The 26973-nt window shown below is 37.1% G+C and overlaps 5 protein-coding genes and 2 long non-coding RNA genes across 9 annotated transcripts; 4 read left to right on the plus strand and 3 right to left on the minus strand.

The window, feature by feature from the left end:
• Positions 1–313: 313 nt before the first annotated feature.
• LOC113731510 (probable polyamine transporter At3g19553) lies at positions 314–3211 on the minus strand. Its single transcript, XM_027256814.2, has 2 exons — positions 1891–3211; positions 314–1221 (listed from the first exon to the last, which is right to left on the minus strand). The coding sequence occupies exons 1-2, from the start codon at positions 2865–2867 to the stop codon at positions 681–683; spliced, it is 1518 nt and encodes a 505-aa protein (XP_027112615.1). The 5' UTR covers positions 2868–3211; the 3' UTR covers positions 314–680.
• Positions 3212–5920: 2709 nt separating this feature from the next.
• On the plus strand, positions 5921–9350 carry LOC113731511 (FAD-linked sulfhydryl oxidase ERV1-like). Of its 2 annotated transcripts, none has more exons than XM_027256815.2 (6): positions 5921–6364; positions 6786–6938; positions 7211–7258; positions 7941–8005; positions 8527–8604; positions 9042–9350. In XM_027256815.2, exons 1-6 carry the CDS (start codon positions 5981–5983, stop codon positions 9148–9150), a joined length of 837 nt encoding a protein of 278 aa, XP_027112616.2. In that variant the 5' UTR covers positions 5921–5980; the 3' UTR covers positions 9151–9350. The 2 variants fall into 2 exon arrangements, with proteins under 2 accessions (XP_027112616.2, XP_027112617.2); XM_027256816.2 differs by having other exon boundaries at positions 5931–6364; positions 6786–6863.
• On the minus strand, positions 9266–10285 carry LOC113731512 (uncharacterized). Its single transcript, XM_027256817.2, has 3 exons — positions 9965–10285; positions 9713–9841; positions 9266–9616 (listed from the first exon to the last, which is right to left on the minus strand). Exons 1-3 carry the CDS (start codon positions 10138–10140, stop codon positions 9430–9432), a joined length of 492 nt encoding a protein of 163 aa, XP_027112618.1. The 5' UTR covers positions 10141–10285; the 3' UTR covers positions 9266–9429.
• Positions 10286–11826: 1541 nt separating this feature from the next.
• On the plus strand, positions 11827–13944 carry LOC113731513 (small ribosomal subunit protein uS14z/uS14y/uS14x). The gene is made up of 3 exons (XM_027256818.2): positions 11827–11992; positions 13316–13415; positions 13731–13944. Exons 1-3 carry the CDS (start codon positions 11931–11933, stop codon positions 13737–13739), a joined length of 171 nt encoding a protein of 56 aa, XP_027112619.1. The 5' UTR covers positions 11827–11930; the 3' UTR covers positions 13740–13944.
• A 1492-nt stretch (positions 13945–15436) lies between these two features.
• Positions 15437–16505, plus strand: LOC140037213 (uncharacterized). The gene is made up of 2 exons (XR_011841140.1): positions 15437–15658; positions 15976–16505. It is a non-coding gene; the product is annotated as an uncharacterized lncRNA (long non-coding RNA).
• A 439-nt stretch (positions 16506–16944) lies between these two features.
• Positions 16945–17692, minus strand: LOC140037214 (uncharacterized). Its single transcript, XR_011841141.1, has 2 exons — positions 17375–17692; positions 16945–17298 (listed from the first exon to the last, which is right to left on the minus strand). It is a non-coding gene; the product is annotated as an uncharacterized lncRNA (long non-coding RNA).
• Positions 17693–18765: 1073 nt separating this feature from the next.
• Positions 18766–26730, plus strand: LOC113731514 (QWRF motif-containing protein 2-like). 2 transcript variants are annotated; one of them, XM_027256820.2, is made up of 8 exons: positions 18766–19013; positions 19107–19198; positions 20663–22257; positions 23456–23575; positions 24741–24857; positions 24982–25071; positions 26134–26241; positions 26330–26730. In XM_027256820.2, the coding sequence occupies exons 3-8, from the start codon at positions 20788–20790 to the stop codon at positions 26378–26380; spliced, it is 1956 nt and encodes a 651-aa protein (XP_027112621.1). In that variant the 5' UTR covers positions 18766–19013; positions 19107–19198; positions 20663–20787; the 3' UTR covers positions 26381–26730. The 2 variants fall into 2 exon arrangements, with proteins under 2 accessions (XP_027112621.1, XP_027112620.1); XM_027256819.2 differs by lacking the exon at positions 19107–19198 and having other exon boundaries at positions 18804–19013.
• The last annotated feature ends 243 nt before the right edge of the window (positions 26731–26973 follow it).

A 26973-nucleotide genomic window follows, 5' to 3' on the forward strand; every position in this document is an offset into this window, starting at 1 on the left:
GCCAAATAATGAGCTCTAGCAACTACAGATCTACCAACTTTTAACTATGTAGGTTTCGTTACAAACAAATTATCAATCAGGATAGACGGCAACTGTCGCGGGTGCAGAAGATATGTTATTCAGATATTGCAAGAGCGAGCATGAGGCAGTCTATAGCAACGGTGATGACTGAAGAAGCAAACCGTCACAAGCATCCACTGATCGAGTCCAGACATGCTTGAGCTACCACCTGCAAAGCAGATATTGAATTTCTGGGAATGGGAGTGTAAGAAGGCAAATATTGAATCATACAGTATGTCCGTCAACAATCATGGGACAGAAGTCTGGAGTTCATTTAAGTACTCAACAGATTCAAGATCTTTCTTTGAGAGGTGTAAACCCTGTACTGATTAACAAGTAAAAATAGACAGATCAGCAGTCATTTATCAACTACCATTCGGAGCTCACAACTGAACGTGCTTAACCAAATAATCTGGAACCTATTCAATTCCTTAGGCAAGCGTGATTATTGCATCCAAAGTAAATCTTATGAATGTTTACATGCTCTTGAAAGACCTCAGTATCTATAGAGATGTGACAGCATATTGCAACCACAAGAGTGTGATACATACTGTCCAAAACTATCATACGAGTCTAACGTAGGGGTGCCTCTCTGTAGTTACAGCTGGAAGGTGCGTCCTCTAATCCAATTTTGAAACTTCTTCCGATGACATCTGAGGTGCTTGTTCTACCTTGGAAGATTGCAGGTGCGATAGAAGCCCGACAGATGCTTCGTCAGCAATTTCCTGTGGGTGCTGTGATTCAATTGGTTGTTCTTCAGGATCATTATCAGAAAGTGCCACAGGTTCTGTTGCTTTGAACCTAGCCCAATTTTGATATTTTATAAAAAGTAAAGCAGGATACAACAAAAAACCGAAAATAATAACTCCAGCGCTGACTAAGTATGTCTTCAAAGAGGCAAGACACATAACAAGAGCAAGCAACAATGCAGGAGGCAGGCAAAGCATAGTTGCACCAAAAGTTTGCAGGGGAACTTTGTACGGTCTGTGAAGGTCTGGTTTCTTTATTCTCAACCTTATGTACGCTGCAAACTCAAGTAGCATTCCCACAGAGTACAGAAAATTAAGGAACTCCAAGATTTCTTGGAAACTCATCCATGACAAGAAGATCACTCCCGTTGCTGAACACAAGATGCTAATTGTAGGTGTCCCGTATTTGGATCTACAAAGTTCAAGAATATGTCATTCTACAGGCTTTGAAAAGGAAGCCGTTACATGCCCACCTATCATAATATAGTAAAACAGCAGTTAAATGCAAATAGAATCTCCATGGCGCTGATAAGTTCATCACTGTTCATAGTTGTTGAGTGATTTTTCTGAAAGAGCATCTAATTTGACCAATAACAAGTTCTGATCCTACTATTATATTTCTAACTGAGTAATTTGGAAAATAGAATTAAAAAATGTAACTACACGCCTAATGTCTTTGGATTTTCAAAAGCACAGAATTGTTACTGGATGAATCCCCCGAAATTCTTGACCAGACACATAAACAAGAGTCAAAGGTTTTTGTTGTGTAATTTTCTATGCAGAATTCACACGAGTAGGAATCAGTCACTCAGAGAGAAATTAGTAAACACGGAAACTGAAAGATAAAAAACTTCATTTACACGAGGAATATGTATTAGTTCTCATGATTATTCAGGACACTGAATTTCGTGATTGCTACCATAAGCACTACATTTCATAAGCTTTATGTACTCAAATATGTCAACCATGCATCTCATGGTCGTTACCTAGGATAACTGCATTTTATTCTTGTAAACATGAGTGAAAGCAAAAGAAACTGAAAGAATCAACAACTGGCTGCGACAGGAAGTGACTGACTAACCTGGACGCAAATATAGATGGTAGCAATCCCATCTCGCTCATGCCTAGAAGTTGGAAGGCATCGGCGCTCATCTCAGCTTCAAACAAACCCAAGTTGGACATAGCAGCAGCAGCTTGAATCCACCACCTAAGCCAAGAGCCACCGATTAGCATTCCAACTTCTGCAAAATATCCGTCGCTCCACTCACTTGGATCAGATTTTAGAGCTCCAGTACCAGCAAGAAGTGGAATGAGATATGAACACACAACCAAGACTACAGCCCCAGAGAGTGCTTTTGGGAAAGTTCTACTGGGCTCCTGGATCTCCCCTGCTAGTGTGCTAGCCTTGTCCCAATAATTTAGGTTCCAAAACATACTATTGAAGTATCCTCTCCAGTCTACTTTCTTAAAATCCACAACCACCCATCTTTGAGGCCTAATTCGAGGTATTGAAAGAATGCCCATCACGACAAATGGGAAAAGCGAGAAAAATGCTAACAAAACAGCTGAAAAACCAACAATATGCAGACCTCTATAGTTCAGGTATGTCAAAGAAACTGTAATACCTAAAAGAGCTGGAATTCGAGCAATCAACCCGTTAAAGATTGGAAGCGAATGCTTCAAGTAGTCCAGGAATAAAACAGGATACAGAGCATTATCCATAACCCCGCTAAACCATTTCCAGAAACCTTCTTGGAATCCCCAAAAAGGGCCAAAAGCTGATGATATCCAGATGACATAGCCGCCATTTTCTGGGAAGCTTGTGGCAAGCTCAGCTGTGATTAGAGCTTCAGGGACGCTCCAAAATAAAGGGAATACCAAGAAACCAAGCAAGGATAGAAGAGGACCACCTCCTGCCCTGACTGAATCTTCTATACCAAAGGGGCCACCAGAAACTTCATAGAAGATCAGAGCAATTAGAGGCAATAGAGTTAGTTTTGGACTGGCGTTCGCAGTTGCTGAATTGTTTGCGTCACTTACCATGCCCTCCTTGCCCATTCACGAAGGAGGGTGCGGGAAGGAGGAAGGGAAAAATAATTTCACCTCCAAGAAGGGAATCCGGTGGGTTGAATCTTGACCAGATGTGGAATCTGTATCAGTGATCTCTGGTGGCTATTTTAAAGAATATTGACGCTTAATTGCCTACACTGAAAAGATCTGAGATTCCACAATACATAATTAACCAAAAACCAAAGTAAATTCTGCACTGAATTTCCTTGCTTGTCTTTAGTCCAACAAAACAAAATATCTTGATCACAAGAGCTCCTGCCAGCTCAATGGAGTGTTGGTTATTCCACTGGAATTCAGCTAAGAACCAAAAAGGGATGCAACAAATAAAATGGAAAGGAAGAAATGATAAGAAATGAAGGAAAAGGTTGAGAGAAACTTGCAGAGTGAAGAATTAATCCATTTCACTCGCAAGGAATTTGTTCAAATAATGCAGAGGCAGTCCCGACTAATTAACTAGTGTCTAAAGGTACTAGTATCTAACTGCCGACATGACGTGGACCAAATTTGTAATTGATTCTGTTGACTGAGTAAAACGGCACAGTTTACATTAATAACTCAACAATTTAACTACTAATCCAACTAGTCCTGTGACAGGTGGTGGTGTGATGTTAACGGTTTAAATCTTGCCTTTCATTAATTATTATAATATGTGATTCTCAAAAAAATTCATACATGTTTATAATGCATCCGTCTAATCCAGTAATTGATGATTCTGTCCTCCTCATCAGCTCCTGTAGATTCAATTGAACCTCTCTCTTAAATAGATTATAATAGCTAAGATATAGATAAAATGTGATGATTAATAAAATAAAATAAAAACTAGTCCCGTGACATATCTTTGTGGCGAGTCTTTTGACGGAGTCTTCTTCCGTAGTTGTACGCAGGAATCTACGGTGAAGTTGACTTTTGGCGGGAATGTTTCGCAGCCACCCTTCCAAGAAAGAGAGAGGAGAGGAGAGGGTGGTTGTCAAGATCATCTCTACATACGTACCTATTTTTGCGTACATCTGGTCTGGCTTGAGTGGGAGTGGGGCTTTTGGCGTGTAGTCTCGCAGTTGCTTCTCTCGTCCTTCCGATCCGGAGAAAGGGGCAGCCCACTACAGTTTTCCAATTTTCATCAGTCAACGTCAACCCTTTTCTACTTTTTCACCTTCTCACTTATTTAAAAGACTTTCGGAAAATAGAAAATTGAACAATTCTATCGAATCTTTCCTCTTGGTACAAGCCCCACATGGAGTTTTGAAACTTCGCTCTTTACTCTTTTTCTTTTTTAAAATTTTTTTTTGAAACTTTGTCTTTTTTTTTAGAGAATTACAATTTTGTCCCCAAATTTTAGAATATTAGCATTTTTAATCCCTAAAGTTTGCATGAAGGTAAATATAGTCTCAAATATTTCACTTTCTACGTATATTTAATCCTAATGATCGATTTTTATCAATTATTACTAGAATTAGATCATGTATCAACTACTAATTATTTAAAAACTAAAAATTAATAAAATATTGCTAATCATGAACTATAACAAAATATGACTAATTAGTCATCTGGTCACATGAGTAATTAGTTTTTACCTTTTTTTTGTCAACCAAATATTTGTATTTCTGGATTAAATACTAATTACTCATGTAATCGTCATGCAAGTAACTAGTCCTCTTTTACTACAAATTATGGCCATAATAATTTTTTCAAGCTTTTAAATTCTTTTTTAAAAAATTTAACTCATGTAACCATCATATATTGTTAAAGGAAAAATTAGACCAATCATTTCTCATGTATTGTACATGGTAAATCTTAATCTCTCAAAATTAAAATGATTAATTTTAGTCCCTGATGTTGGGTTTGGATTTTATCCTACCAACCGTTTATTGAATAAAACCCAAACCCAACACCTGACATCTAGAAAATGGTCGTTTCTGGTCATTAGAATAGGTCATGTACCTATTACATGATCAATTAAGGACAAATTTAGCAATTCACTTATTACTTCTCACCAAATGTTATCGTTTTGACAAAAAAAAATTATTACTTCTCACCAAATGTAAAATGACTAACAATTAACTCCTCCCTCATTTTTTACACATTTACTATCTTGTCTCTCTTATTCTTTCTCCGTCTTTTTTTTACTTCCACCACCTTCTATGTTTTCTACTTCCCTTCTATTTCCTTTCCATATTTTTCCCAACACTATTTTCCTTTCTAGCATTGTCGCTATTACTCATTTTCTACCATTATCTCTTCCTTATTTCTCTTTTTTTTTCTCTCGCTCTCTCTCTCCCCTACCTTCTTCTTTTTTCCATATTTTCTCCCATCTCATTTGCCCTTCCACCCGATCTCCTAGAGACTACAAGGAGAAAGGGTGAAAAGACGAGTGGGAGGAAAGAGAATGAGAGTGAGGGAAAGAAAGAAAAGAAAGGAAGAGAGGGATGGTGGCAATGGCGAGAAGATGAGGGATAGAGGAAGAAAATAAAGGTGGTGGAAAAAGATTTGAGTTTAATTAAATTTGTGTAGAAAACAAGTGGGAAAAAATCGTGGATTAAGTGAGAAATAGGGTCAATATTATGTGAGTTGTTAAATTTGCCTTAAAAAATTGACCACATGATGGATTTATGACCTCTCTAGCTAAAATTTGACCGAAGAGGTAATGAGGGACAAAAAGTGAGCATTTTCTAGATGTTATGGATTAAAATCGATCATTTTGATTTTGAGGGATTAAATTAGAGAGGATTGATGTGGTTTTCTCATTATTAAAGTGTGGAGTAAACAGACAAAACTTTAAAAAAAAAAGACAAAATTTGATCACAAGCAGGAATGGCAAAGCCTTCCTTAATATATTCTCAATAGAATTTAACTAATGAATAATTTAACTAAGGAACAAGTAAAACACATGGGATCGGTTACTGTGAAAGTGTGGACTCGACAAAATTGCACTAAACAAGGCTTTAAAATGCCTTTTTTTTTTTGGGTGAAGTTGTTGAAGTTTTTGCTCCAATTAAACCATGTCAAATGACATTTCATTTGTGTCAAAATTAAGGAAGAAGGTTCTACAATGAAATGCATTACTCTTCCTTATTTTTCACATCACAGTTATATGGTTAGACCTAATGATTGAACCGATAACAACCTTAATCCGGTCATTTATTCCGGTCTATGAACGGTCTGGCTTCCTAAAACTCATCATGATGGTTTATACTAATAGTTTTCTCGCGGCATTCAATTGTCCAACCCCGGAGTACACAATGTCCCAAAACCCGTTCCAATCTCTCTTCGGGGCGCTCTTAAACGTCTCCAACTGCATTCAAACTCATCTCTCCCAATTCATAAGCTTCCCCCATAACAACAACCCAACCACCAGGACAAACCACTATCCCTTCCCATTATTTTCTTTATCTTCTTCGTCTTTGCCTGGAATTTCAGAACCAAAACAATCATACCTCAATCCTGCCAACACTCTTTTACTCCGGCCGGCTGGACAGCCACCCGAAAAGGTCCTCCATTTACAGTTGTTTATCCGCAGTAACATTTATTTGGACTGAATTTCTCTGGGATATATTGATTTGTCATGACAGATATAACGGTGAAGCGGATGCTTTATAAACGTTTGTTAAAAGTCCTGAACCAGTTTTTTTATGGATGATCATCCTTTTTTCTTTTACACTGTTTATTTCCACTGGTATTTTGTACCTTTATCGTTGCTAATACCTAGTATTAGTGGATATTCTCAAATATGCGTGCAAGAGATGGAAAAACTTAACCAGCGTCAGCAAATTGAATAACATTGGTTCCTACTTGCTATAAAGTTCCAATCTATGCATACATGCCCTTGTGGCTATTTACTTTTGATCTGGCCCCGAATTTGCATTTCCCGTCATGTCAAGTTTGTTGTTTGACGTAGTTTGTCTTTCTCAGAATAAAGCAGCTGGTCCTGTGACTAAAGAAGAGCTTGGGAGGGCCACTTGGACTCTTCTTCACACTCTTGCTGCTCAGGTCCTTGATAATCTTAGTTCGTGTGTCCCTATTCTTGTTCCCATTTTCGGAGTTGTGTTTAGCACCATCTCTCGTGTATGATTCTTCCAGTGCTTGGTCTTTATTGCTGCTATGTATTTTCCCTCTTTGAATTGTGTTTTGTTATTATGTAATTTGCTGGGTGGATAATACTTTTTGCTTGATTTTGAATGTGTTTTGCAGGCGTCCACAATTCAGTTGTCATTCCATGAACTTTATTTACATAGTGTCTTTATATTCCTGTTCTTGTTATCGTTGTTGATTTATGCGTAGGATGCTTTTCAGTGTTCACCTAGTTGTTTTCCTAATGAGACTTCTGCATTTTTCAGTATCCAGAAAAGCCAACTAGGCAACAAAAGAAGGATGTAAAAGAACTGGTATGACACTCTTTGACCTTGTATGACTTCTTGTTCATCACATTGAATTCTCGCTTCATTCAGCAATTGCAAAAGTTTGTTAGTCCTTGAACATGAGAATGAAAATCTAGCTATTAAAGGGGCTTTGTAATGAATTTTGGGGACAGCTTTCTTCTTTTAAATCACTGACTTGTTAGACATTGGCTTCTGATGGCGTTGGATTAGATTCTTATGTAAATCTCATTTGGGAAATACTGAATGATTTTTTATCTTTTGGCAACTAATGACATTTTTTCAAGATATTAACGAGTAACGTACTGATTTTAGTTCCCTGAAGACCAAAATGGTTGGTGCTCTTGTAAGAAGGGGGGCATCCTTTTGGTTTTGCTGTTAGTGTACTTGTTAAACTCAGTTGTGCATTGGAAGCTTAACAGTGAACTTGCTTTCGTCCCCCCTGTCAATTTGAGATTTCCAGGGCCTAATGGTTTTGTTTATCTGCATCAAAGCCTAAAAAATGTTTCACCATCTTATTTGCTCAAGCACTTGATTTGTGTCTTTGCTCTTGAATTAGTGGTTGTAAATCTGAGTTTCCTGTGATTGCACCTTATGCAACATTTAGAGAATGATTGTGTGATAGTTCATTAACACTTCATACATAATTGGTTTGCTTATAGCATCTGATGGATATGCACATGCAATGCAGATGGCAATATTGTCCCGTATGTACCCTTGTAAGGAATGTGCAGATCACTTCAAAGAAGTTTTGAGGTGGAGTGCTTCTTTCCCCCTTATTATTGGGTCCTTTTCTTTCATAGGCTGGAATAGATTGGCCATTTTTATTAATCATCTTTCCGACGTGGACATTGAGGAATCTCTTCTATAGCTGAATGCATACAGGGATAAAGGGTCCTCTTATTGGTGACTGCGTGCTATTCCTATCAAGCTAGTGGATTAACATCCCTGGCTAATTTTCCAATTCTGAATACCAAAATTCGTGCTTTGAACTACGGGTCATTCACTTTTTTGTTTATTTACCCATCAAATGACCCGTATGACAATTAGGCTTAGTTCTCATGTTAAGTTCATAAGAGAGATATGGAGCAACTTCATGTGTGGGTTTTAGGATTTCGATTTTTCAGCTTATATAAGTTACGAGGGATTCATTCTGGTAATTACCCCTCAACAAGGTTTCCTATATTTATCATTGCCCAACTCTTAGAATCTACAAGCTTTCTTTCACTGATACCATCTAAAAGTAATTGACCTTTTCTCCTCTTGGATTTTGGCAGAGTAAATCCTGTACAGGCTGGAAATCAGCATGAGTTCTCCCAATGGTTATGTCATGTACACAACGTTGTGAACAGAAGGTACTTGTTAGTTTACAGTTTAGGTGCTCCTGAGTTTCATCCCTAAGGTTGTCAGGGGCTCGTTTGTTAGATGCTAAATGTTTCTTTGCTTACGTGAAGAAGGTTGGTTGGAAACTTCCCCAAATTAGATCACCTCACTTACCCAGTCTTTTCAAAAATTAACATGGTCATTTTTGTGATAAGTAAATTTTATATACACTACTAGTATATACGTATACTTCAAATTCAAAATTTGCACAAGTGACATGTATCTAATGGTGATAGTGTATACACTAGCAGTGTATATAAGATTAATTCTTTTGTGATTATGCTTTGGATTACCGCATTTACATGTTATGCATAAGTGGAACTAGGATTGTTGTTACTCGAAATTTCAGATGGCCTGAAATTGTAACCTTGTAGTTAAGAGTTGATTTGTGCTTTTCTGCTTTCAACAGCCTGGGTAAGCTGGTATTTCCCTGTGAACGAGTAGATGCGCGGTGGGGTAAGCTTGACTGTGAGCAGCGAGCCTGCGATCTGCAAGGGGACGAGAATCCTTGGGAATGAATCATCTTCTTGAAGTGATGATACCAATCTCTTATCCGATGAAGACATCAATCAACCGGGAAATCCCGTCAATGTTATACTTGACTTCGATATTAAACTGTATCAAATTATCATATAGAGGAGAATCGAGAGCGGAGAGGCCGCTCCCATTTCATATAAATGCATTTAACCAGGTAATTATACAATTTTTTGAAACAGAACAGATGTAGAACCGACAAGCTTTCAGTAAAATCTACCCCAAACAAAAAAAAAAAATGTCTGCAACTTGAACTGCAATGGTTAAGACTGCCCCCCAGAGGACGAACCCTCTGCCTTGTGGTCAGCTAGGTGCAAATCCACGAGCGCCCGGAAGGGCGGAGCTTCACCAAATTTTAGAATGTATGCAGTTTCATAAACTGGTCGCAGCGGCAAGATTACTTGAGCATCCAAATATGCGTCGCAGGAGAAACACCAGACTGATAGATCGCTGTACGAATTCCCAAATTTTTTCTGGTTATCCATCCAATTTATACGACAGCCGTTTGAAATTTCATTTTATCCAATAAGAGGTAGTAAATTATACCTGTAGCTAAGTGCCAAACAATGATTATTTTGTTGACGATAATGCTCAAGCATGTGTTTATTAACAAAACGGCTACAGAGCACATCTTCGCAGCTTAAGCAGAGCCAGTTCTCTTGAGGGTGTTGGCACCTTCATAATTGATATAACACCAGATTTTTAGCATTGTTAAATAAATTTTATAAATTATGTATTTACAAAATTAATCAAAAACAAACGAAAAAACAAATGGTGGTTGTTTCGGTGAAAACGCACCTGTAGCAAGGAGTATCTGGGGGTGGAATGTGTGTGAGGTCGGAGGATAAGGTATCAAGGTGATCGCAGTGGGTCAGGGCCTCCACCCAACCGGATCCGGACCCGTATAGGAGAAGTTCGTCATCGTCTTCTTCTACGATGTGAGAAGACGATGAAGCCTCCTTGCTGCTGCTCATTGATGATTGTTTGTTCTACGAAATTGACGATCAGATTGCTGCTGGAGAATCCGGCTTGGGAGCTCTGTAATCGGGTTTGGGCTTGGGCTTATATTAGCGTTCTTCGTTGTCTACTTCGCCTGGAAGCGTTTCCAAAGTGAGCAAACACCGCTGTTAGGGACTACAACAGCATACGAGTCCTTGTCTTTTCCCAAAACTCGTTTTAGCCAATTTGCGGCTAATTCGGTAAACAGGAAATTGTACTTTATGAAACTTTTAAAAAAACACGAGTTTGTTTGGATAAGAGTTTATTTGAATGATTTATTTGAGATATTTACTGTAGCACTTTTTGTGATGTGATGTATGTGAGATAAAAAGGTGATTGGGAAAATAAAAAGGTGATTGGGATTTGTGAGAATAAATTAAGCAAACCAAATTCTCTCTATCCAAACAAACTTACAGTCTAAAAAATTTGCTGACCCAATTAGCTTTTTTTTTTTTGAAAGAATTTCTCCATAAAACCTTTCCAACATGTAAAATGAGAAGAAGACAATTGGCTCTATAAAAGCTTGGGAGATTCTATCATACTCTTTAAGTTTAATTTGTCACTAAGTCATTAAATAATTTTAAATTTAAATCACTAACAAGTAGTTTGGGAGCGCAGGATGAAAAAAAGAAGAGAATGAGATATCTCAACAGCTAGTTTGGGACTAGATGATGGAAAAGAAAAATAGAGAAATATTATCTTAAGTTATGAAATTTTTTTTTTTAAAAAAGAAAGAGAGTATATTTTAATGTTGTTTGGGAGTTTAGAAAAGAAATAAAAGAATTTTGGATATGTATATCAATAAAATTATGTTCAAATAACAATTAAGGATACAAGTGACATTTTGAAAATTTTTACAAAGCCTTCCTTGGGACTTGTTTGGAAATTTTTTTTTTGTTTTCATGAATATTCTCTCTATATCTTTTTTAATTATTTTTTTTCCTTCACATACATTATATCATTAAAAAGTGCTACAATAATTTTTCTCCAAAAACTCTCCCAAAAAATGCAATCCAAACATACTGCTGCCTATGTTTGGGGCGGAATTTTTTTTTTCCCAATGTAGTTGGGAAATAGATTTCTAACCCCGCACAAACAAACAGGTACTTTCCGTCACTTTCTTTGTTTTCTCACCAAATATCAGCTGCCAAGTGCACAGTAAGAAATTAAGGTAGTACTGTAGTTTCCTAGCGCAATCATAATTTTTTTTTTTAAAAATTAAGGGTATTTTCGATAAAACTGAATTTTGAAAACTTAAATTTAAAATTTAAAGTTTAAATTCATTAAATTACTGAATTATTAAGTACTAAATTTGACGCATTTGAGTGTGTATCACATTAAGTGATAAATTATTTACTTATCACTTAATTTTGATAACAAATTTTGTTTAATAAAAACAATGTTACTTAATTAATTCAGATACTTATTTTTTTATTATCAGCCTTTGAACTCTTATGATTTAAATATATTAAATTATAATATCGGATCTATGCTCGTAAAAGCAACTGAGAAAAGATAACAAAAAAAGAAAAGTGAAACTAAATCGACGGGGCAAAATAGTCAAATGACTTAAGTATGTTCCCTACTGTCCCCCTTGCCTGTCACGCGACATCACTGACCGAACTAGGGTTTTGGGCCATCCATTCCACACTATAAATACTCTCTTACAACCCTGTTAAACCTCCTCCGCCTTCAGTAATTAGGGTTGGCTTTGGCAGAAATTAGCAGCCGCTGAAAGCTTGACAGAGAGGAAGACGATATCGAGATGGGACACTCCAACATCTGGAATTCTCACCCTAAGAACTACGGCCCTGGCTCTCGCGCCTGGTAACTACTACGACATCTCTATCACTCCTTTTTCATTTTTTTTCAAACCAAGATAATTATTTATGTTTAGGATCTGCTACGTGCCCTGCTTCTTAGGTTTCATGTCTGGTTCAGTTTGGTGCTAAATATAGTGGGAATTACTGGAGATGGAGAACTTTTATTGCTTTTTGAAAAATATTTGGTTGTTGTTTTTCCGTGATTTGTTTCTAGCTGATATTAGGGAGCGAAAGAACTATTTGTATGCTACGAGTTAATCTTGATATAAAGTTGGGGAATTAGGAATTTAGGATATGCTCGAAACGATAATGATTTATGCATTTGGGTTGACTTGGATTTCAAATCCACAGTACAAACCATCCTGTATCGTTTGGACAGCGCACTTCCAATTCACTCATTTAGTACGATATTTCAGATCCCTCTGTTCTTTCCCGTTTCCCTCCTTCCAATTTCACCCCTAAGTTTGTATTGCACCAAAAAATATCTCGAAATTTGTAGCTCAGAACAACAGCATGATTGTTTATGAACACCAGTTTGAGCTTCAAGATTTGGCAACTAATAGAATTTGTACCATTTTTGTAGCAACCATTTGTTTGTCTCTCCTCTTAAATACTAGGTTGAAGTCAGCACTATTGCTCTGATTTGGAACTGGTCTTGTGATCCGAGAGTCCTGTAACTCGTGATCTTCGTAATATGCCTATGAAGTTTTTATTTATTTGTGTGAGCAACTAGTTATTTTGTATTTCAAGTCCTTCTCTACAATTAAATTTTTACCAAACAATTTGTTTGGATTAACCTGGATTTCAAATACTCAAAATCCTGCATGAAATCTAATTCCATGAACTTAGACTGATCTTTGTGGGAGTTTTTGTACATCTGATCGTTCTTAGTCCCATTTATTGTGGTTTGTCAACTAGTATAATCTGGTGTTTGTATCAGTGATGTTGGAGTCCTTGATTGGATTTCAAGAAATTGTAGGTTTATGGTGTACTGCCTTTTATACTGGATCATATGGTATATAATCTTGTTTTCAAGTCAAATTGGTCCTAATGATGGGTCAATGTGATTTTCGTGCTAAACAATTATTTTGTCGTTGATGGCTCAAGTGAAATTTGGGAGTTTAGTAAGCTGTTGTAAGCAGTATTTTGTAGTGATAATGGTATTATTCGCTATGGCGTTTTAAGAATTGTACCTGACCACATGGATATTTTCTCCTCCTGGTGGTTTGGTGCTTTTTCTTTTTTAAATACCTGGAGGCTTTTTTTGATTAAACTATTTGTTGATTTCAATTGTTGCTTATTGGTGTGTGTTGGTTCGTTTTGACAGCCGTGTGTGTGGAAACTCCCATGGTATTATCAGAAAGTATGGCCTGATGTGCTGCAGACAATGCTTCCGCAGCAATGCTAAGGAGATTGGATTCATTAAGGTAATGGATTTTAAGTTTTAAGAAAGGAATGATCATACTGTTACCTTTTTTTTAAAAAAACTAATAGAGCTACTATGATGTGGTGGTGGTTTTTTCATTGTCATGTCAATATTCATATTCATGTTAGGACCTGATTTTGTATTTAAATTTTCTTGTGCCTGTTGTTCTAGATAGAGTATATGCCAGTTTAAGAATTTTGTTAGTTGGTTGTTGGCAGTCTATGATACTGAGTTATGGGTCTTGTTTTACCATTTTTGTGTTCGTCTTGAATAAATTACTAAATCATTCTGAATTTTCTTGCATTTGTCCTTGCAGTATCGTTGAAGGAAAAGGTCGTTGGCTCCTTGCTAGTGGATTTTGTTAAGCAAGCTGCCATTAGAGATAAATGGATCCCAAGTTGTTATTTGCTTTGTATTTTGAACAATTTTGGCTGTTCTAATTTGTCATTGAACTTGAATTGGTATGTGAATCAACAAATTCTACTATATGCTGTTCTTTAATATAGGGTATCGCATAAGAAATTGATGAATTGCGGGCAATGTTATTAATTAATTGGTTAATTCTCTTGAACCGAATATTCTGGATCGAATGTGTTTTATGTCGATGGCATGATAAATTGGTTAAATTGGTTCTCGTTCACTGTGAAGCAAATATAGATTTGTATTGGAACGGATTGCCTTACCCATAAGCCTAGAAGGAAATTTGCGTGGATGTCTGGAAAATCTGCACCGTTCAGGCGGATGGGGGGACGTCAGATGAAAGGATGAGACGTATATGAGAAGCTCTAGAGAGTGGTACTAAAATGCGAGCAGGCCTAGCTTAGTAGATAAAGGATTGAGGAGTCCAAATTTACGAGCAGGCCTAGCTTAGTAAATAAAGGATTTTGAGGAGTCCAAATTTGTTGGAAGCTTGCTGTGGTTGGGTCTTAAAACCAAGGAAATTGGAGAGGAGGCCAGTTTCCAAAGTCATTGGGCTTCCTTGGCAACTGACGTCTGATTTAGACCACAGACCAAGAATTTGCACCGGACCAATAACAAACCCCAACACCCCCCCCTCCCATGGCCCCATCCCACCCTTATCATAAAGGAGCTCTCCCAAAACCAATAAATAAAGGAGGGAACAGCAAGCAAGCAGATGCAACGCGTTAGTGTTTGGTTGAAAATCAATATGATGAAATCAACAGACACGAGAAGGAGAATCCTAAATCTGTACTCAGCGGAATTTGAAATATTTTCTTAATACTTTCTTAGGGGTACTAAATGATAGTATTAAGAAAAGAATAACCTCCACGGAAAGGTTTCTGATATTAACCCTTTCTTTTACCCTTCCAGTCACTGTTTCTGTTCATCGTGCTTCTAAGTTGTAGCAATAGATGCAATTGCATGGGGCATACAGTAAGCGCGTAATGGTAATACCCCGTTCAAGGGCATCATATGATATGAATGCTCTCAGATACTTAAATTGTGAATATCATTTAGTCAAAAGCTTGTTGTATACTATGACTATCCTGTTAAAGAATGACGTAAACTTTAGAACAAGAAAAAGCTTGTTGTACTGGCTTTATCATCCTTAAATCAAACAAATAAGAAATACATTGGGAAAGTTCTGGGCCGGCGGTCTCGATTATTATTATTATTATTATTATTATTTTTTCGTGAACTGATCACTTAAAGAGTGGGCTTCCACAGAAAGTCTGCTCAGTGGTTGGGGTTTCGCCTACACTAATTGTAACATTTGATTCTACCTTAAGTATCACTTGGCTTTACTTCATATAATTCGACCGACTTTAAAATGAAACTCCGGCAGGCTTAGCCTCAGTTCAAGCAAGCACAGGGGGGCCGGCGCCTTTTATTTTAAGCTATAGTTAGTTAGGACTTAGGGCTCAAGATTTCGGCTTTTAAATGTGACTAATGAAAATTTTGTCTATTGCGTGAGTCAGAAGAAATGTCTCGAATTCAAAATTTTTTATTTACATTATCTTCTTGCATACCATCCAACTCATCCTTTTCCGCTATTGCACTGAGTCTCTGCTCGGAACGAGGATCTTCTATTATTGATTATTAGTAATTAATTTGTGGTTTATCAATCGTTTTCTGAATCACCGGTAATCAGTTTGTCACCGTTGACGTTCGCCAGGGGGGTCCTCCGTGAAACACCAACCCCGCCCCGGCCCCCCAACCCGAAAGGGGCCAAAACGACCACGCCAACCAAGGTCTTGTAGTCCTTTTATCCGCAATTGCACGGTACTTCTAAGCACCACCACTTCCCTTCTGTAGTTTATTAAGCTCAGACACACGGAATCCCAAGTTTGTGAAAAACATATATACTTTTGCTGATTTGTTTTGTCCAAGCAAAATGACAAAATCTCTCTCTCTCTCTCAAGAACTTTGATGTTAGAGCTGTAAATTGAAGATGTGAACATCCAGTTAACCAATCTATGATATCAACATTCACCTAGCTAGCCAAAACACAAAAAAAAAAAAAAAAAAAAAAAAAAAAAAATCATCTTAAACGTAAGTTAATTTCGTGGTTGGTTATTCGAAAATTTCATTTCTCGCAGGTAATTTACTGAAGTACATCGTGATTAACAGATGGAAGAGTGGAATGATATGGCGCTTTGTCAAACATGATGGATGGAAATCACCAAACCATATATGACACACGGAAACGAATAATGGAACATTATGAAATAGGCTTCGGCTGCCGAGGCTTATTCTGTAATGGGCATTTTTACAGCACCAAGAAGAAGAGAATAATTCATATATGATGAAGAAGCGGAAGGAAGGAAACAACAGTAGTGTCAATAAATGCAGTAACTGCACACGTGCACTGCCATGTCTAAATCTGGACTCCTGATGCAGATGCAGTTTTAGATTGGATGTGTTTTGGGTTCATGCTTCCAAGCGTATGCATCTGCCCCCTCACTGTCACAGGACGGGACGAAACGAAACTGAGAGAGCAGACTGGGTGCAGACATATAATGCATTCATCTGCTGTCTACCATCCACACAAAAAATCTTGGTAACTGGCTTTTTTACTACTACAAATTACACCCCTCTTATGGATCATTTAGGAGTACATTTTGTGGGATTCATTCTAGCAACGATAATTTGTTTGGATTGGCTATTATTTGTGGGATTCTAGTAATTTTTATTATTATTCTCTTTAACAGCACACTGAGAGATGGGAATTAAGAAGAGGGGGAGAGTAACGAGGGATTTGAATTCACAGGCTCTCATTCCTAAGGAATCGATCTTAATTATTAGATCAAAACTTCATCCGCTTATCATAACCATGATTTAAATAATACTTAATCCAAACACGCTTTTTGAACAAAACTTTTCCAAATTATCTCATATCCAAACAAATTCGTTTAACCTAGAGGAAAAGGGAAAAAGAAAACCCAAAAAAAAAAGGAAAATAAAAAGGTTTGTTTGTTTGGTTGGTTTGCTAGATAATCGAATTCTTTTTCTTGGTTTTCTTTCTTAGCAGGAAGTGCGTTGAATTTCTTGTTAAATACTTCCACCCAAAAAAAAAACTGCTACTAGTTGAGTTGATCTAGAACAAATAATGCACCGCATATAACTTAAAACAGAGTACATGCAAATATGACCATATCTGTCTAAAATTTTGTGAATAACTACGACTGCAGATGCGCAAGTTGTTGCAACTTCCTCTGGTTTTTGGTCGTCGTCCTTCTCTGCATTGAATAACATTACAAAGGGAAGGTCACGGGTCACCATAACTGGTAACGCCCCCCGTTCGGGAAATTAATACCAAGAAGGAAGAACATGGCCATTTGAGCACACTGCTCTGACAGGGATACATCTGTTTACGACCGGCTACATGCTATTGTCTGCATTGTCCACGTACAATTGGTCGCCTGCTAATAATAGTCCGATCAATTCCATCGTTGAGCTTAACATTTATGGAATGGGAAATTATTTACTGGTGCTTACAAGAAATGAAGAAAGCCGGTACTGACATCATCAGCTGGGCTCTGGCTAAGTTGCTGAATTGACCTTTAATTTCCTCGGAATATCACCCACAACTAAGAATTGGAGTGCTAGGAGGAAGGCGGATGACACAAAACCGAAGGTAACAAAAGATGCCGAAGAAGAAGAGCAAGGAAAGGATAAACATGCGTCAAAAGCAAGGGAAACGAAGCTCAGATCATGGACGGAGAAAGATACATTGAATGAGACGGTGCATCCTATACGAAAGCAGCCGAAAATAAACAACAATGCAATTTGCTTGTATCATAGCTTTGCGTTTTTTTTTCCCTTTCTTTCTTTTTTGGGATAGATTAGATAGCTAGGCAATCTCGTGCAAAATCTTGCAAATTTTACGGGAACAATTGCAGAAACCTCTCCTAAGGTTTTTAACAATCTCACATGGCCCTCAAATTTTGAAAAATTTCATTTGACTCCTCTACTTTAAACTGTTTATAACTTTTAAAATATAATATTAAAAAACTCATTTTGGGAAAGAGAATATAATTTCATTCCAAATATGCTCTTCTCTTGTCATTTCTTAATTATCACAATACACTAAATTTATCTCTTAGTTTTTAGTAATTGATTGATATAGTTCTTTAATGAAAATCTAAAAGTTGATCATAAGATCGAAAAACTTTTCAATAGTTTTGTGTCATTGGTTTCAACAAGAAATGCTAAATTACTTAAACTTATGAATTATTTACAATGCTTTTCAAAAATAACTTGCAATGATTCATAATCATGTGAATTTTCTATTATCGTACCATTTTAAAAACAATACAAACAAGTGTATATACAATTTTTAACACGTTGTATCTTTTTTACTTTTCAAACCATCGATTAGAAAAAAATTCAAAAATATGTAAAAGGATTTATAAAACTTATTAAATTAACTCAAAACACTTTACAGTAAAAGAAAATATTATCCTTGTAAATTGCAAAAATTTTAAATAAACCTTCAAATATTAACTTTTGATATATAAAAAACATTCTATATTTGGTTCAGTTAGAATAAACCTTGGTATGTTTTTGTTTTTCGTTTATTATTAATATACTCACCATTATGTAAGACAGCAAAAGAACAAATTTGGAACGAGATTATATTCACGGTCCCAAAATAAATTTTTTAATAATATATTTTAAAATGGGTTGTAAAATGATGCAAAACACCTAAAGCAAGCAAGGGAGGCAAGTGAGATTTTCTAAATAAAATTGAGAGCGCCAAGTGAAACTGTCAGGTACTTTGGGGGAGGTCTCTGAAATTATCCCAAATTTAGGAGGCAAGGCTTGTCCTTAGTAGCTCAACTCAATAAATGCAGCTCGTTCACAACTCGGCTGTACAAAGTAGTACTACTACTAACTGTTCGCGTCTTTTGTGCAAGTATTTCCTGAGAAACAGTGGACAAGCAAGCAAGCATCTGTATGAAGGTAGTAGCACCTTTTTATTTGAGCAGGTATACACTGCTGAATCTACTTTTCTTCATCTGTGTGCCACTGAAGAAGTAAAAGGAAATTCTGACAACGACATCCGAGCCTCAAATATAGGCCCCTTGAACGTAAAGATTTGACACTGAACTCCAAGGTTTTGCAAGTACTCAAGGTTCGTACACTTGACTATAAAGATTCGGTTAATCAATCATCAAATTAATTACCATTGCGAAGCTTTGTGATTCTAATAAGGCATTTTATGAAGGCCACATGCGTGATTATTAATTTCTAAAACTCGGTGATCCTGGAACTTCTTGTGGTCGGTCACTAATCTTTGGGATTGAAGGAGCTGTAAAAGTAAGTCAAGTCGCTGAAGCTAGATTCTTTCCTCTTATCATACTTTCCAATTCATCATTTTCTTCCTTGTTTAGCAGATCAAGATTCCACTTTTTGTTAAACTAACACAGGAAATTAGGCTGTCCTTGCTAGAAATTCAAGGTTGCCCCACCCTTTCTTTGTAGCTATAGATGCTGAGGAGGAAGAAATGGCCCTAACTAGCAGTAGACGATTCTTCAAGGCCTGCACCTGCAGGCCCCTTTAGACCCCTAAAGAAATTCACAATAATGTTGAATTTTTTACTCAACAGTACTAAAAATTTCCACTACTATCCTAGTACTAATCAACACTTCTTGAGCCCCCCCAACTGTTTCTCACCAGTTCTAGGTTATTTTTTTTCTTATCAATGCATAGCTCGTCTCAAGCCAACTATCTATGCGGTCAAGTAACAGTTGGTCATATTAAACCATTGCATAATAGAGCTCTTTTCAATTTCTGATGGTGTCGTTGGTGTAATGCAGTCTCTGGTTCAGAAAGTGGATTTATTGCAATGAACCCTGTTTTTTTTTTTTTTTTTTTTAAAAAAAGAAAATAAAAAAGGATAGCACCGCAGATGAGAACTTGATTGGCATTTCTATATACCAAGAAGGGTTGGCAAAGTTTGCTCTTCTCCCCTTGCATAAAAACAAATTCTTTGCATCAAATCCTAGAGGGTGCTACTACGGTCATTCCATATTGTCATTTTTTTTTTTTACATTTAAAACAACAGTTCTTCTTTCTTTTTCAATTTCACGAACCAAGAAAAATGTTGCAAAATAGAATGTGCTTCGATGTCAACTTCCCTGCATTTGACGCGTAAGGATTTGGCTTGTATTTAGTTGAGTATTCCCTATCTGCACCTACAAAAGCACACAAAATAGACCCCAAAAATTTATTTAAAAAAAAAAAAAGAAGAAGCAGTCATGCGTGGTTAAAATACTCGTGTACCCTATCTTAAACAATAAAATAGAAACTCATTTCGTTTAAATAATAAAAAGTGAAATTCATTCGTCATTAGAAAAATCCTCTGTTGAATAAGCATAATTTGCCTTGGGTTAGCGTAACGTCTCTCCAAAGGCTCACAAAACCCAAAACCGCCACGAATTAGCCCACCCCACCCCACCCACAACCCCGCCCCTCCTCACTCCTCCTTACCATTGTAGTACCAAGTTTCCATGCCCCCAAATCTCACCTTTCACCAACTCTCCTTCTACCCCTCTCTCTCTCTCTCTCTCTCTCTCTCTCTCTCACTCCAAGAAACGTCACTGTGTTTGCTGGAAAAATTACCCCTTTTTTTTCATTTTCCATAGCTTTCTTGGTCTAGATTAGCAAAAGAACCTGCATTGTATCAGCTCATCTCTGCAGAAATCTTGAGAAAATGTGGAATCTTGCAAAAACCCATTGTGGGATTTTGAGTTATGCTGGGATTTCGTGATCTTCTTACAGGGTTTTTGTGCTATGGAGAAGCAAAATAGGCTTGTGGATAAGTCACATTTTGGTGTGAAAAGACAATGTGAAGGGTGAAAGTTTGAGTATCTGGTGTCTGAACTGTGTGTATATGTTTGTGTGTGATGATGGTGGCTGCTGTTTCTGGTGGAGGAGGAGCAGCTTCAACAACTGGCCCACAAAACCCCAAAACAATTTCTCGAGATGAGACTCAAACTCACCAAAGAAGACCTCCACTGCTGCCTTCTGAGAAGGATAATAATGGTATTGACAACCCAAAAAGGCCTAAATCAAGAGTTGTTTCTTCAAGGTACATGTCCTCTTCTCCTTCCACTTCTACTTCAAATTCTTCCTCTGCATCTTCGTCATCAGTTTCCTCTAGAAGATTCCCATCCCCTTTAGTTTCAAGGAATTCCACTGCCGCGTGGAATTCTCCTGCTTTGGTGCCGAAAAGGTCAGTTTCTGTCGACCGGAGGCGGCCGGTGACAGCAGCTAGGCCTTTAACACCCGATCTTGATGCCAAACAAGGCAATGCAGGTGGTGGTGAACCTTCAGCTGCTACAAAGCTGCTGGTCACTGCTACTAGGAGTTTATCAGTTTCTTTTCAGGGGGAAGCCTTTTCGCTTCCAATTAGTAAGACTAAAGCTGCCCCGCCTTCACCTAATTTGAGTAGTGTGAGGAAGAATACACCAGAAAGGAGGAGAAGTAGTACTCCTTCAAGGGTGAAGGGTGATGGGGGTGGAGATCAAGTTGAAAATTCCAGGCCCATTGATCAGCATCGGTGGCCGGCTAGGACAAGACAGGCAAATCCCTTATCTAGAAGCTTAGATTGTAGTGGTGGGGAGCGGAGTAAGCTCATTGGATCTGGGAATGTTATTAGAGCATTGCAGCAATCCATGATTGATGAGAGAAGGGCTTCATTTGATGGAAGGCTGAGTATTGATTTGGGCAATGCTGAGCTTTTGAAGGCAGTTCAGGATGCCCCAGATGGAAATTCAGTCAATAATGAATCATCTGTGCAGTCTGATCTTACTGCATCAGATACAGATAGTGTTTCTTCCGGTAGTACTTCTGGAGTGCAAGAATGTACTGGGGTTTCCCATGCTAAAGGTGGACCTCGTGGAATTGTTGTTTCAGCTCGCTTCTGGCAAGAAACTAATAGTCGGTTGAGGAGGTTGCAGGACCCCGGGTCACCTTTGGCAACTAGTCCTGGTTCAAAATTGATTGTGCCACCAAAGTTGAAGAAGTTCCCTAGTGATGGTCCCTTATCATCACCACGAACAATGTCATCACCTATTCGGGGGCCTATAAGAGCTTCATCTCCCAGTAAGCTTATGACCTCAGTTGGATCATCTCCTTCACGAGGAATGCCTAGTCCATCTCGGGTCAGAAATGCTGTTAGTACCATTAATAGTAGTTTTATTGAGACACCGTCAGTTCTCAGTTTTGCTGTTGATGTTCGGAGGGGGAAAGTTGGGGAGAACAGAATTGTTGATGCTCACTTGTTGAGACTTCTATATAATCGACATTTGCAGTGGCGTTTTGGAAATGCTAGGACTGAAGCAACCTTGCTGGCGCAGAAACATAGTGCAGAGGTTAGTTATTCTGTTCTTTTTGGACAGTAGTTATCTTTATAGTACTAAATTTGAGTATTTCTAGATTTACTCTGCAGTTAGTGTTTGAGCTTTTAGTTGACTGTTTCAAATATTTTGACAAAGTTTGCTTTTGCCCTGGATACAATGCCTATAAGAATGCAACAATTATGTCAATAGATTAGGTGCCGTGAAACTGTGTTTTTGAACATCCAAGTTTCAGTGGATTTAGAATAGCTTTCTAACTTTGATATCTTTTAACAATTATAGTTTCTTTTTCTAGCACTTCCTCTAGCTTTCCAATTTTATTGTCTTCTTTGGGATAGTTTTTTTTTTAAACTTTTTTCTTTTTGGGGCTTAGTTTTTTTTTTTTTTTTTTTTTTGTGTTGGAAAGGGGGGGGGGGACCTTATCAGTGGTCTTACCTAATTGTTCCTCCTCTGTTTTAGTGTCTGATTTTCATTTCATACAGATTTGAGCTTCAAGTGGCTATTCAATGACTGATGGCATAAATGCTTACTTGTTTGTGCTGTATAGCATATAGCTTAGTATTCATGTAGGTGTATGATCTTTATAATCCAAGTAACTATTTAATGACTTCATGTATGGCTTAGTATTCAAGTAACTATTGAATGACTGATGGCATAAATGCTTAACCTGTTTGTGGTGTATAGCATAGCTTAGTATTTATATAGGAGTGTGATCTTTATAATCCACTGATGGGTGGGTTTACTTTGCCTCTGTTTGGATGATTACCGATTTAGCTAAGCAGTTACATTACTTTACTGCTTTCATGCTCCAAGAGTCGTTTGTTTAGGAAACAGTTCAATACCCTCTAGAGATTCTCATATGAAAGTGATGGTATGGATTGACATAACTGTGAGAATTTAAGTCAAGTTTTACAAGTTTTAGAAAGTGAAGAACTCCTGCAGGTTTTACAATTACTTGCACCACCCAAATATCACTTCTGGCTCTGTGCTGCTCATGGCAGTCTAGTGTTGCAAGCTCATTCTATTTTATCATCTCTTTAACTTGTTTTTGTCCTCATGGTGGGTGATCTTGTCTTACCTAATACTGCTCCCCAGTGACTTCTTTCATAACTTCATGGTTTATATGTTGCTTTTTTGTAGTGCCTGTGTTGCTAAACTAGTACAAAGAGACAAAATTCTAATATTTTTAGCTATGCTTTTGTCCCTTTTCCAGAAGAGTCTGTGGAATGCTTGGATAACAATCTCAGATCTACGTGATACAGTCACAAAGAAAAGACACAGGTTACAGTTGCTGGGGCAAAAATTGAAGTTAGCCTCCATTCTCAAGGGACAAGTAAGCTTCATTCTTTTCATCAGTTTTTGGATGAATACCCTGTTTAAATGATGGTCTGAAAATCCTTCATTTACCGTGGTAAGTGTTAGGCCTTCTTTAGACACATAAAACATTTTGTGGTTGTCCAAAAACAATAAAAATAAAATTCCTCATATTCATCAATGCTGGAGAGGTCTGAAATATATCAATTGAAACTTTTATAGACGTTAGTTTGGTTACATACTTAACCAAATCACACCTCAGAGAGAGAGAGAGAGTCCATGACACAATTTATAACTTCATTTATAAAACTGTCATGATCACATACTACCTTTCTGGTTATTTTGTAGTTCATGGAGCTAGTTATGATTTGGTAAATAAGTAATCGGATTCTCAATTAGTAAGATAGATATGAACATGGGATTGGGGATTGTGTAAATGTTAGCATTTTTCCAAAAATATAAGTCTCTGGGATTTCCCTTCCGTCTCTTTAATGTCATTTTATTTGAAGAGGGTCTATATGGTTGATATTCCTTATCTATACGTCTTCTTGTCAATTATCACTCAACACTTTATGAATGGAAAACAAACTTAGTCTTGGTAAGTCTAATCTCTTGAGTTATTTTAAGTGAGATTCACAGTGACATACTCCAACTTGAATGTGTTTGTGAAAAAGCTCCCTTTTGTTTGATTTGGTTATTTTCTTTAAGCTTGAATACACAAGATTTTGTTTATGGGGTCGCAAAATTTTATCCCGTGAACCGTGTAATTACTCTTAGGAATTGCAAAAGTTTCAGAAGTCTTTTTCCTATCTGGGTGTTGCCCTGTTTACTTCCAAGCTGAGTTTTCACATATGAAAAGGGATCTGAAAGCTGATCCTTTTTATTATTATTTTTTTTTTGTTGAAAATCTTTAATTAGGATATCTTATATGATTGGATTTTGTATGGTTTTTATATGCTTTTGTCATCTAGCAATACAATATCACTGTCTGTGGTATGGAAACATGCAATCAGAGTGCATAGTCAATATTGATGCAAGCAATATGTTATTCAATTTACTTGCTAGTTTTTAGCAAAATTTCCAAGGAAATTGAATTTGTAACTGGAAATTATTGAACCAATCAGTAAATTATTTGCCTTTTCAATCGAATATATGCTGAAACCACTTTTCCTCATCTTCTGTAGATAACTTGTTTAGAAGATTGGGCTTCTTTGGATAAAGATCACTCTATCTCTCTGCTAGGAGCAATTGAAGCGTTGAAGGCTAGCACTCTTCGCCTCCCTGTTGGTGGAGGGGCTATTGTATGTGCCCTGATTTACTTTATTGCTTTCAAAGTTCTGAAAATTATCAAGACAGCAAGGAAAAAAAGGGAAAAAATGGGCTGTCATAATTTTCATTGACTGTATAAAGCTTTAATCATAACAGGCTGATATTCAAAGCTTGAAGGAGGCAGTTGGTTCTGCAGTGGACATGATGCAGGGAATGGCATGTTCAATATGTTCTCTTCTGCCAAAGGTAATTTATCTGTCTTTTTTGGATAAAAATTCTCAAACCTTTTGAATTGCTCTAGTTTTGTTTCCGAAATGCAGTTCAGTTGGAAAATGGTAGCTGAATTTTCTCCATCAAGGTCTCTTCTTGATCTAATATTTAGGTGATAAACTAGTGCAGCTGATCCTAAGCTTATGAGCGTCATTACTCATGTTTCAGTTTATTAAGATTTTCATCTCTTTATAGTTTGCAATATACGTTGTTCCCAGTTAAACCTGCAAACATACTTTTTATTTGTTTCTGTGTTGTACCACATGGAACATTCATTTACAGATTGATGTGGTCTTGAAAGGACAAATTAATTTCTTTATGTGGATAATACATGGCTGTAAGAAAAGTACGGAAACAGTAGTAGTTCATGGATAATTATTCTCGATCTTCACTTCCAATATACTTCTACTTCTCTTCGCCTCCCGTCCTTGTGGCTGATAATGAGATAACAAATTAGTCCTTATGTTGAAGAGAAGAGGAACATGTATATCCTAGTGATGTAAATTGAAATTTGAAGCTATCTAATTGCATCCAGTGACTTCTCAAAAACCACGAGTCTTGCAGATTTGATTCCAAGGATATTCTGTTAACCAAAGAAAGAAAACGTTCTTACAAGCTTTGTCACAAGGTTTAACATATTTGGTATCAGCCTTTGCAGATTCTAGATATCATTTTAACTGTAACAGATCCCGGCAATAATTCATTATTCATCATTGAGATATAAAATACAATAATGCCAGTACAGTTGTGATGAGCAGAACAAACATACACCAGGAAGCAGTCATGTCTCAAACTTTTGGTATATCTGGCATATCAAGGTTAGCCTGAAGAAAGGAGTAAACCTGCATCTACATATACAATGCTTCTCGGTTCTGTTGTTCTTTTCTTTTTTAATTAATGTACGGATGGTTGTTTGACTTTCAAAATCCTGGTTATGTTGAGAAAAATGAGCATGGAGATTATGTACTTGGAACATGCGGCTGAAAGATGATAATACTTGTAAAAACATGTCTAACCAAGTTGATCCTTTTTTTTCAGGTAGATGAAGTGAATTCTCTAGTGATTGAACTTGCGAAAGTGACTGCAAAAGAGCGAGCTTTACTCGAACAATGCAAAGATTTCTTGGCTGTGCTAGCAGCCATGCAGGTAAATACCAGCCATCTCTTTTTATTTTTCATTCAGGCAATTTATCTGATTCATTCGCTGATTATACTTGTTCAAACATATTTGACAGGTGAAAGATTGTAGTTTGAGAACACACATCTTACAACATAACCGTGTATGAACAGCTTGACATGACATTGTACAACTGATCCTTGTGACTACCGACTCTAATGCTAACATAGAAGAACTAAAACCATTCGGTGCAAAGGCGGAGATGGCTTTGGCGGCAATAGTGATGCAACAACAACTGATTAGTTTTGCTTCTCAACCGACATTTTTTGGGGAATAATTGAGGTCAGTCTTCTGCAGTATTGTGCCTTAGCATCCAGAGTTAGAGGAAATGTCTTAATCAGTAATTAGTTGTGTACACATTTCTTTTTCTGTTTCCCCTTTCTTGAGGGAAAGAGAAAACTTTGTGTATATATATCCATCATATTATATATTTCCTAATGAAATTCTTGTTCACCAGTAGTTGCTATCACTTGTCATTTGACTCTCTGCACTTCATGATTTTGTGGCTACGAGCTTGATGTCTAATTAATTGGCAGAAATTCTGGTCGCTGTGGAAGCCATTCGTGTTGTAGAACCTAAAAACTATGAAGACTTGGGGGTAGTTTTCGGATTAAATCCAAGTAAATAGAAGCGTAAATTTGGCAAGCAAATATAATAATATTTTATTTGGTTAGAAAGTCGAACTTTGAAGCATAGATAGAG

This window comes from Coffea arabica, chromosome 2e, assembly GCF_036785885.1.
Source record: "Coffea arabica cultivar ET-39 chromosome 2e, Coffea Arabica ET-39 HiFi, whole genome shotgun sequence".
Classification (NCBI taxonomy): domain Eukaryota; kingdom Viridiplantae; phylum Streptophyta; class Magnoliopsida; order Gentianales; family Rubiaceae; genus Coffea; species Coffea arabica.

What these genes read in the sequence shown, in the direction of transcription:
- LOC113731510 (XM_027256814.2), bottom strand. Translation starts at nt 2,867, where the DNA reads ATGGGCAAGGAGGGCATGGTAAGTGACGCAAACAATTCAGCAACTGCG. An exon ending in CCATCTATATTTGCGTCCAG is followed by an intron (nt 1,222 to 1,890) that starts GTTAGTCAGTCA and finishes TGAACTTTGTAG; the next exon opens with ATCCAAATACGGGACACCTA.
- LOC113731511 (XM_027256815.2), top strand. Translation starts at nt 5,981, where the DNA reads ATGATTGAACCGATAACAACCTTAATCCGGTCATTTATTCCGGTCTAT. An exon ending in CTGGACAGCCACCCGAAAAG is followed by an intron (nt 6,365 to 6,785) that starts GTCCTCCATTTA and finishes TGTCTTTCTCAG; the next exon opens with AATAAAGCAGCTGGTCCTGT. An exon ending in CACAACGTTGTGAACAGAAG is followed by an intron (nt 8,605 to 9,041) that starts GTACTTGTTAGT and finishes TGCTTTCAACAG; the next exon opens with CCTGGGTAAGCTGGTATTTC.
- LOC113731512 (XM_027256817.2), bottom strand. Translation starts at nt 10,140, where the DNA reads ATGAGCAGCAGCAAGGAGGCTTCATCGTCTTCTCACATCGTAGAAGAA. An exon ending in CCAGATACTCCTTGCTACAG is followed by an intron (nt 9,842 to 9,964) that starts GTGCGTTTTCAC and finishes TCAATTATGAAG; the next exon opens with GTGCCAACACCCTCAAGAGA. An exon ending in TGTTTGGCACTTAGCTACAG is followed by an intron (nt 9,617 to 9,712) that starts GTATAATTTACT and finishes GAATTCGTACAG; the next exon opens with CGATCTATCAGTCTGGTGTT.
- LOC113731513 (XM_027256818.2), top strand. Translation starts at nt 11,931, where the DNA reads ATGGGACACTCCAACATCTGGAATTCTCACCCTAAGAACTACGGCCCT. An exon ending in GGCCCTGGCTCTCGCGCCTG is followed by an intron (nt 11,993 to 13,315) that starts GTAACTACTACG and finishes TCGTTTTGACAG; the next exon opens with CCGTGTGTGTGGAAACTCCC.
- LOC113731514 (XM_027256820.2), top strand. Translation starts at nt 20,788, where the DNA reads ATGATGGTGGCTGCTGTTTCTGGTGGAGGAGGAGCAGCTTCAACAACT. An exon ending in CTGTTGGTGGAGGGGCTATT is followed by an intron (nt 24,858 to 24,981) that starts GTATGTGCCCTG and finishes TAATCATAACAG; the next exon opens with GCTGATATTCAAAGCTTGAA. An exon ending in CTGTGCTAGCAGCCATGCAG is followed by an intron (nt 26,242 to 26,329) that starts GTAAATACCAGC and finishes CATATTTGACAG; the next exon opens with GTGAAAGATTGTAGTTTGAG.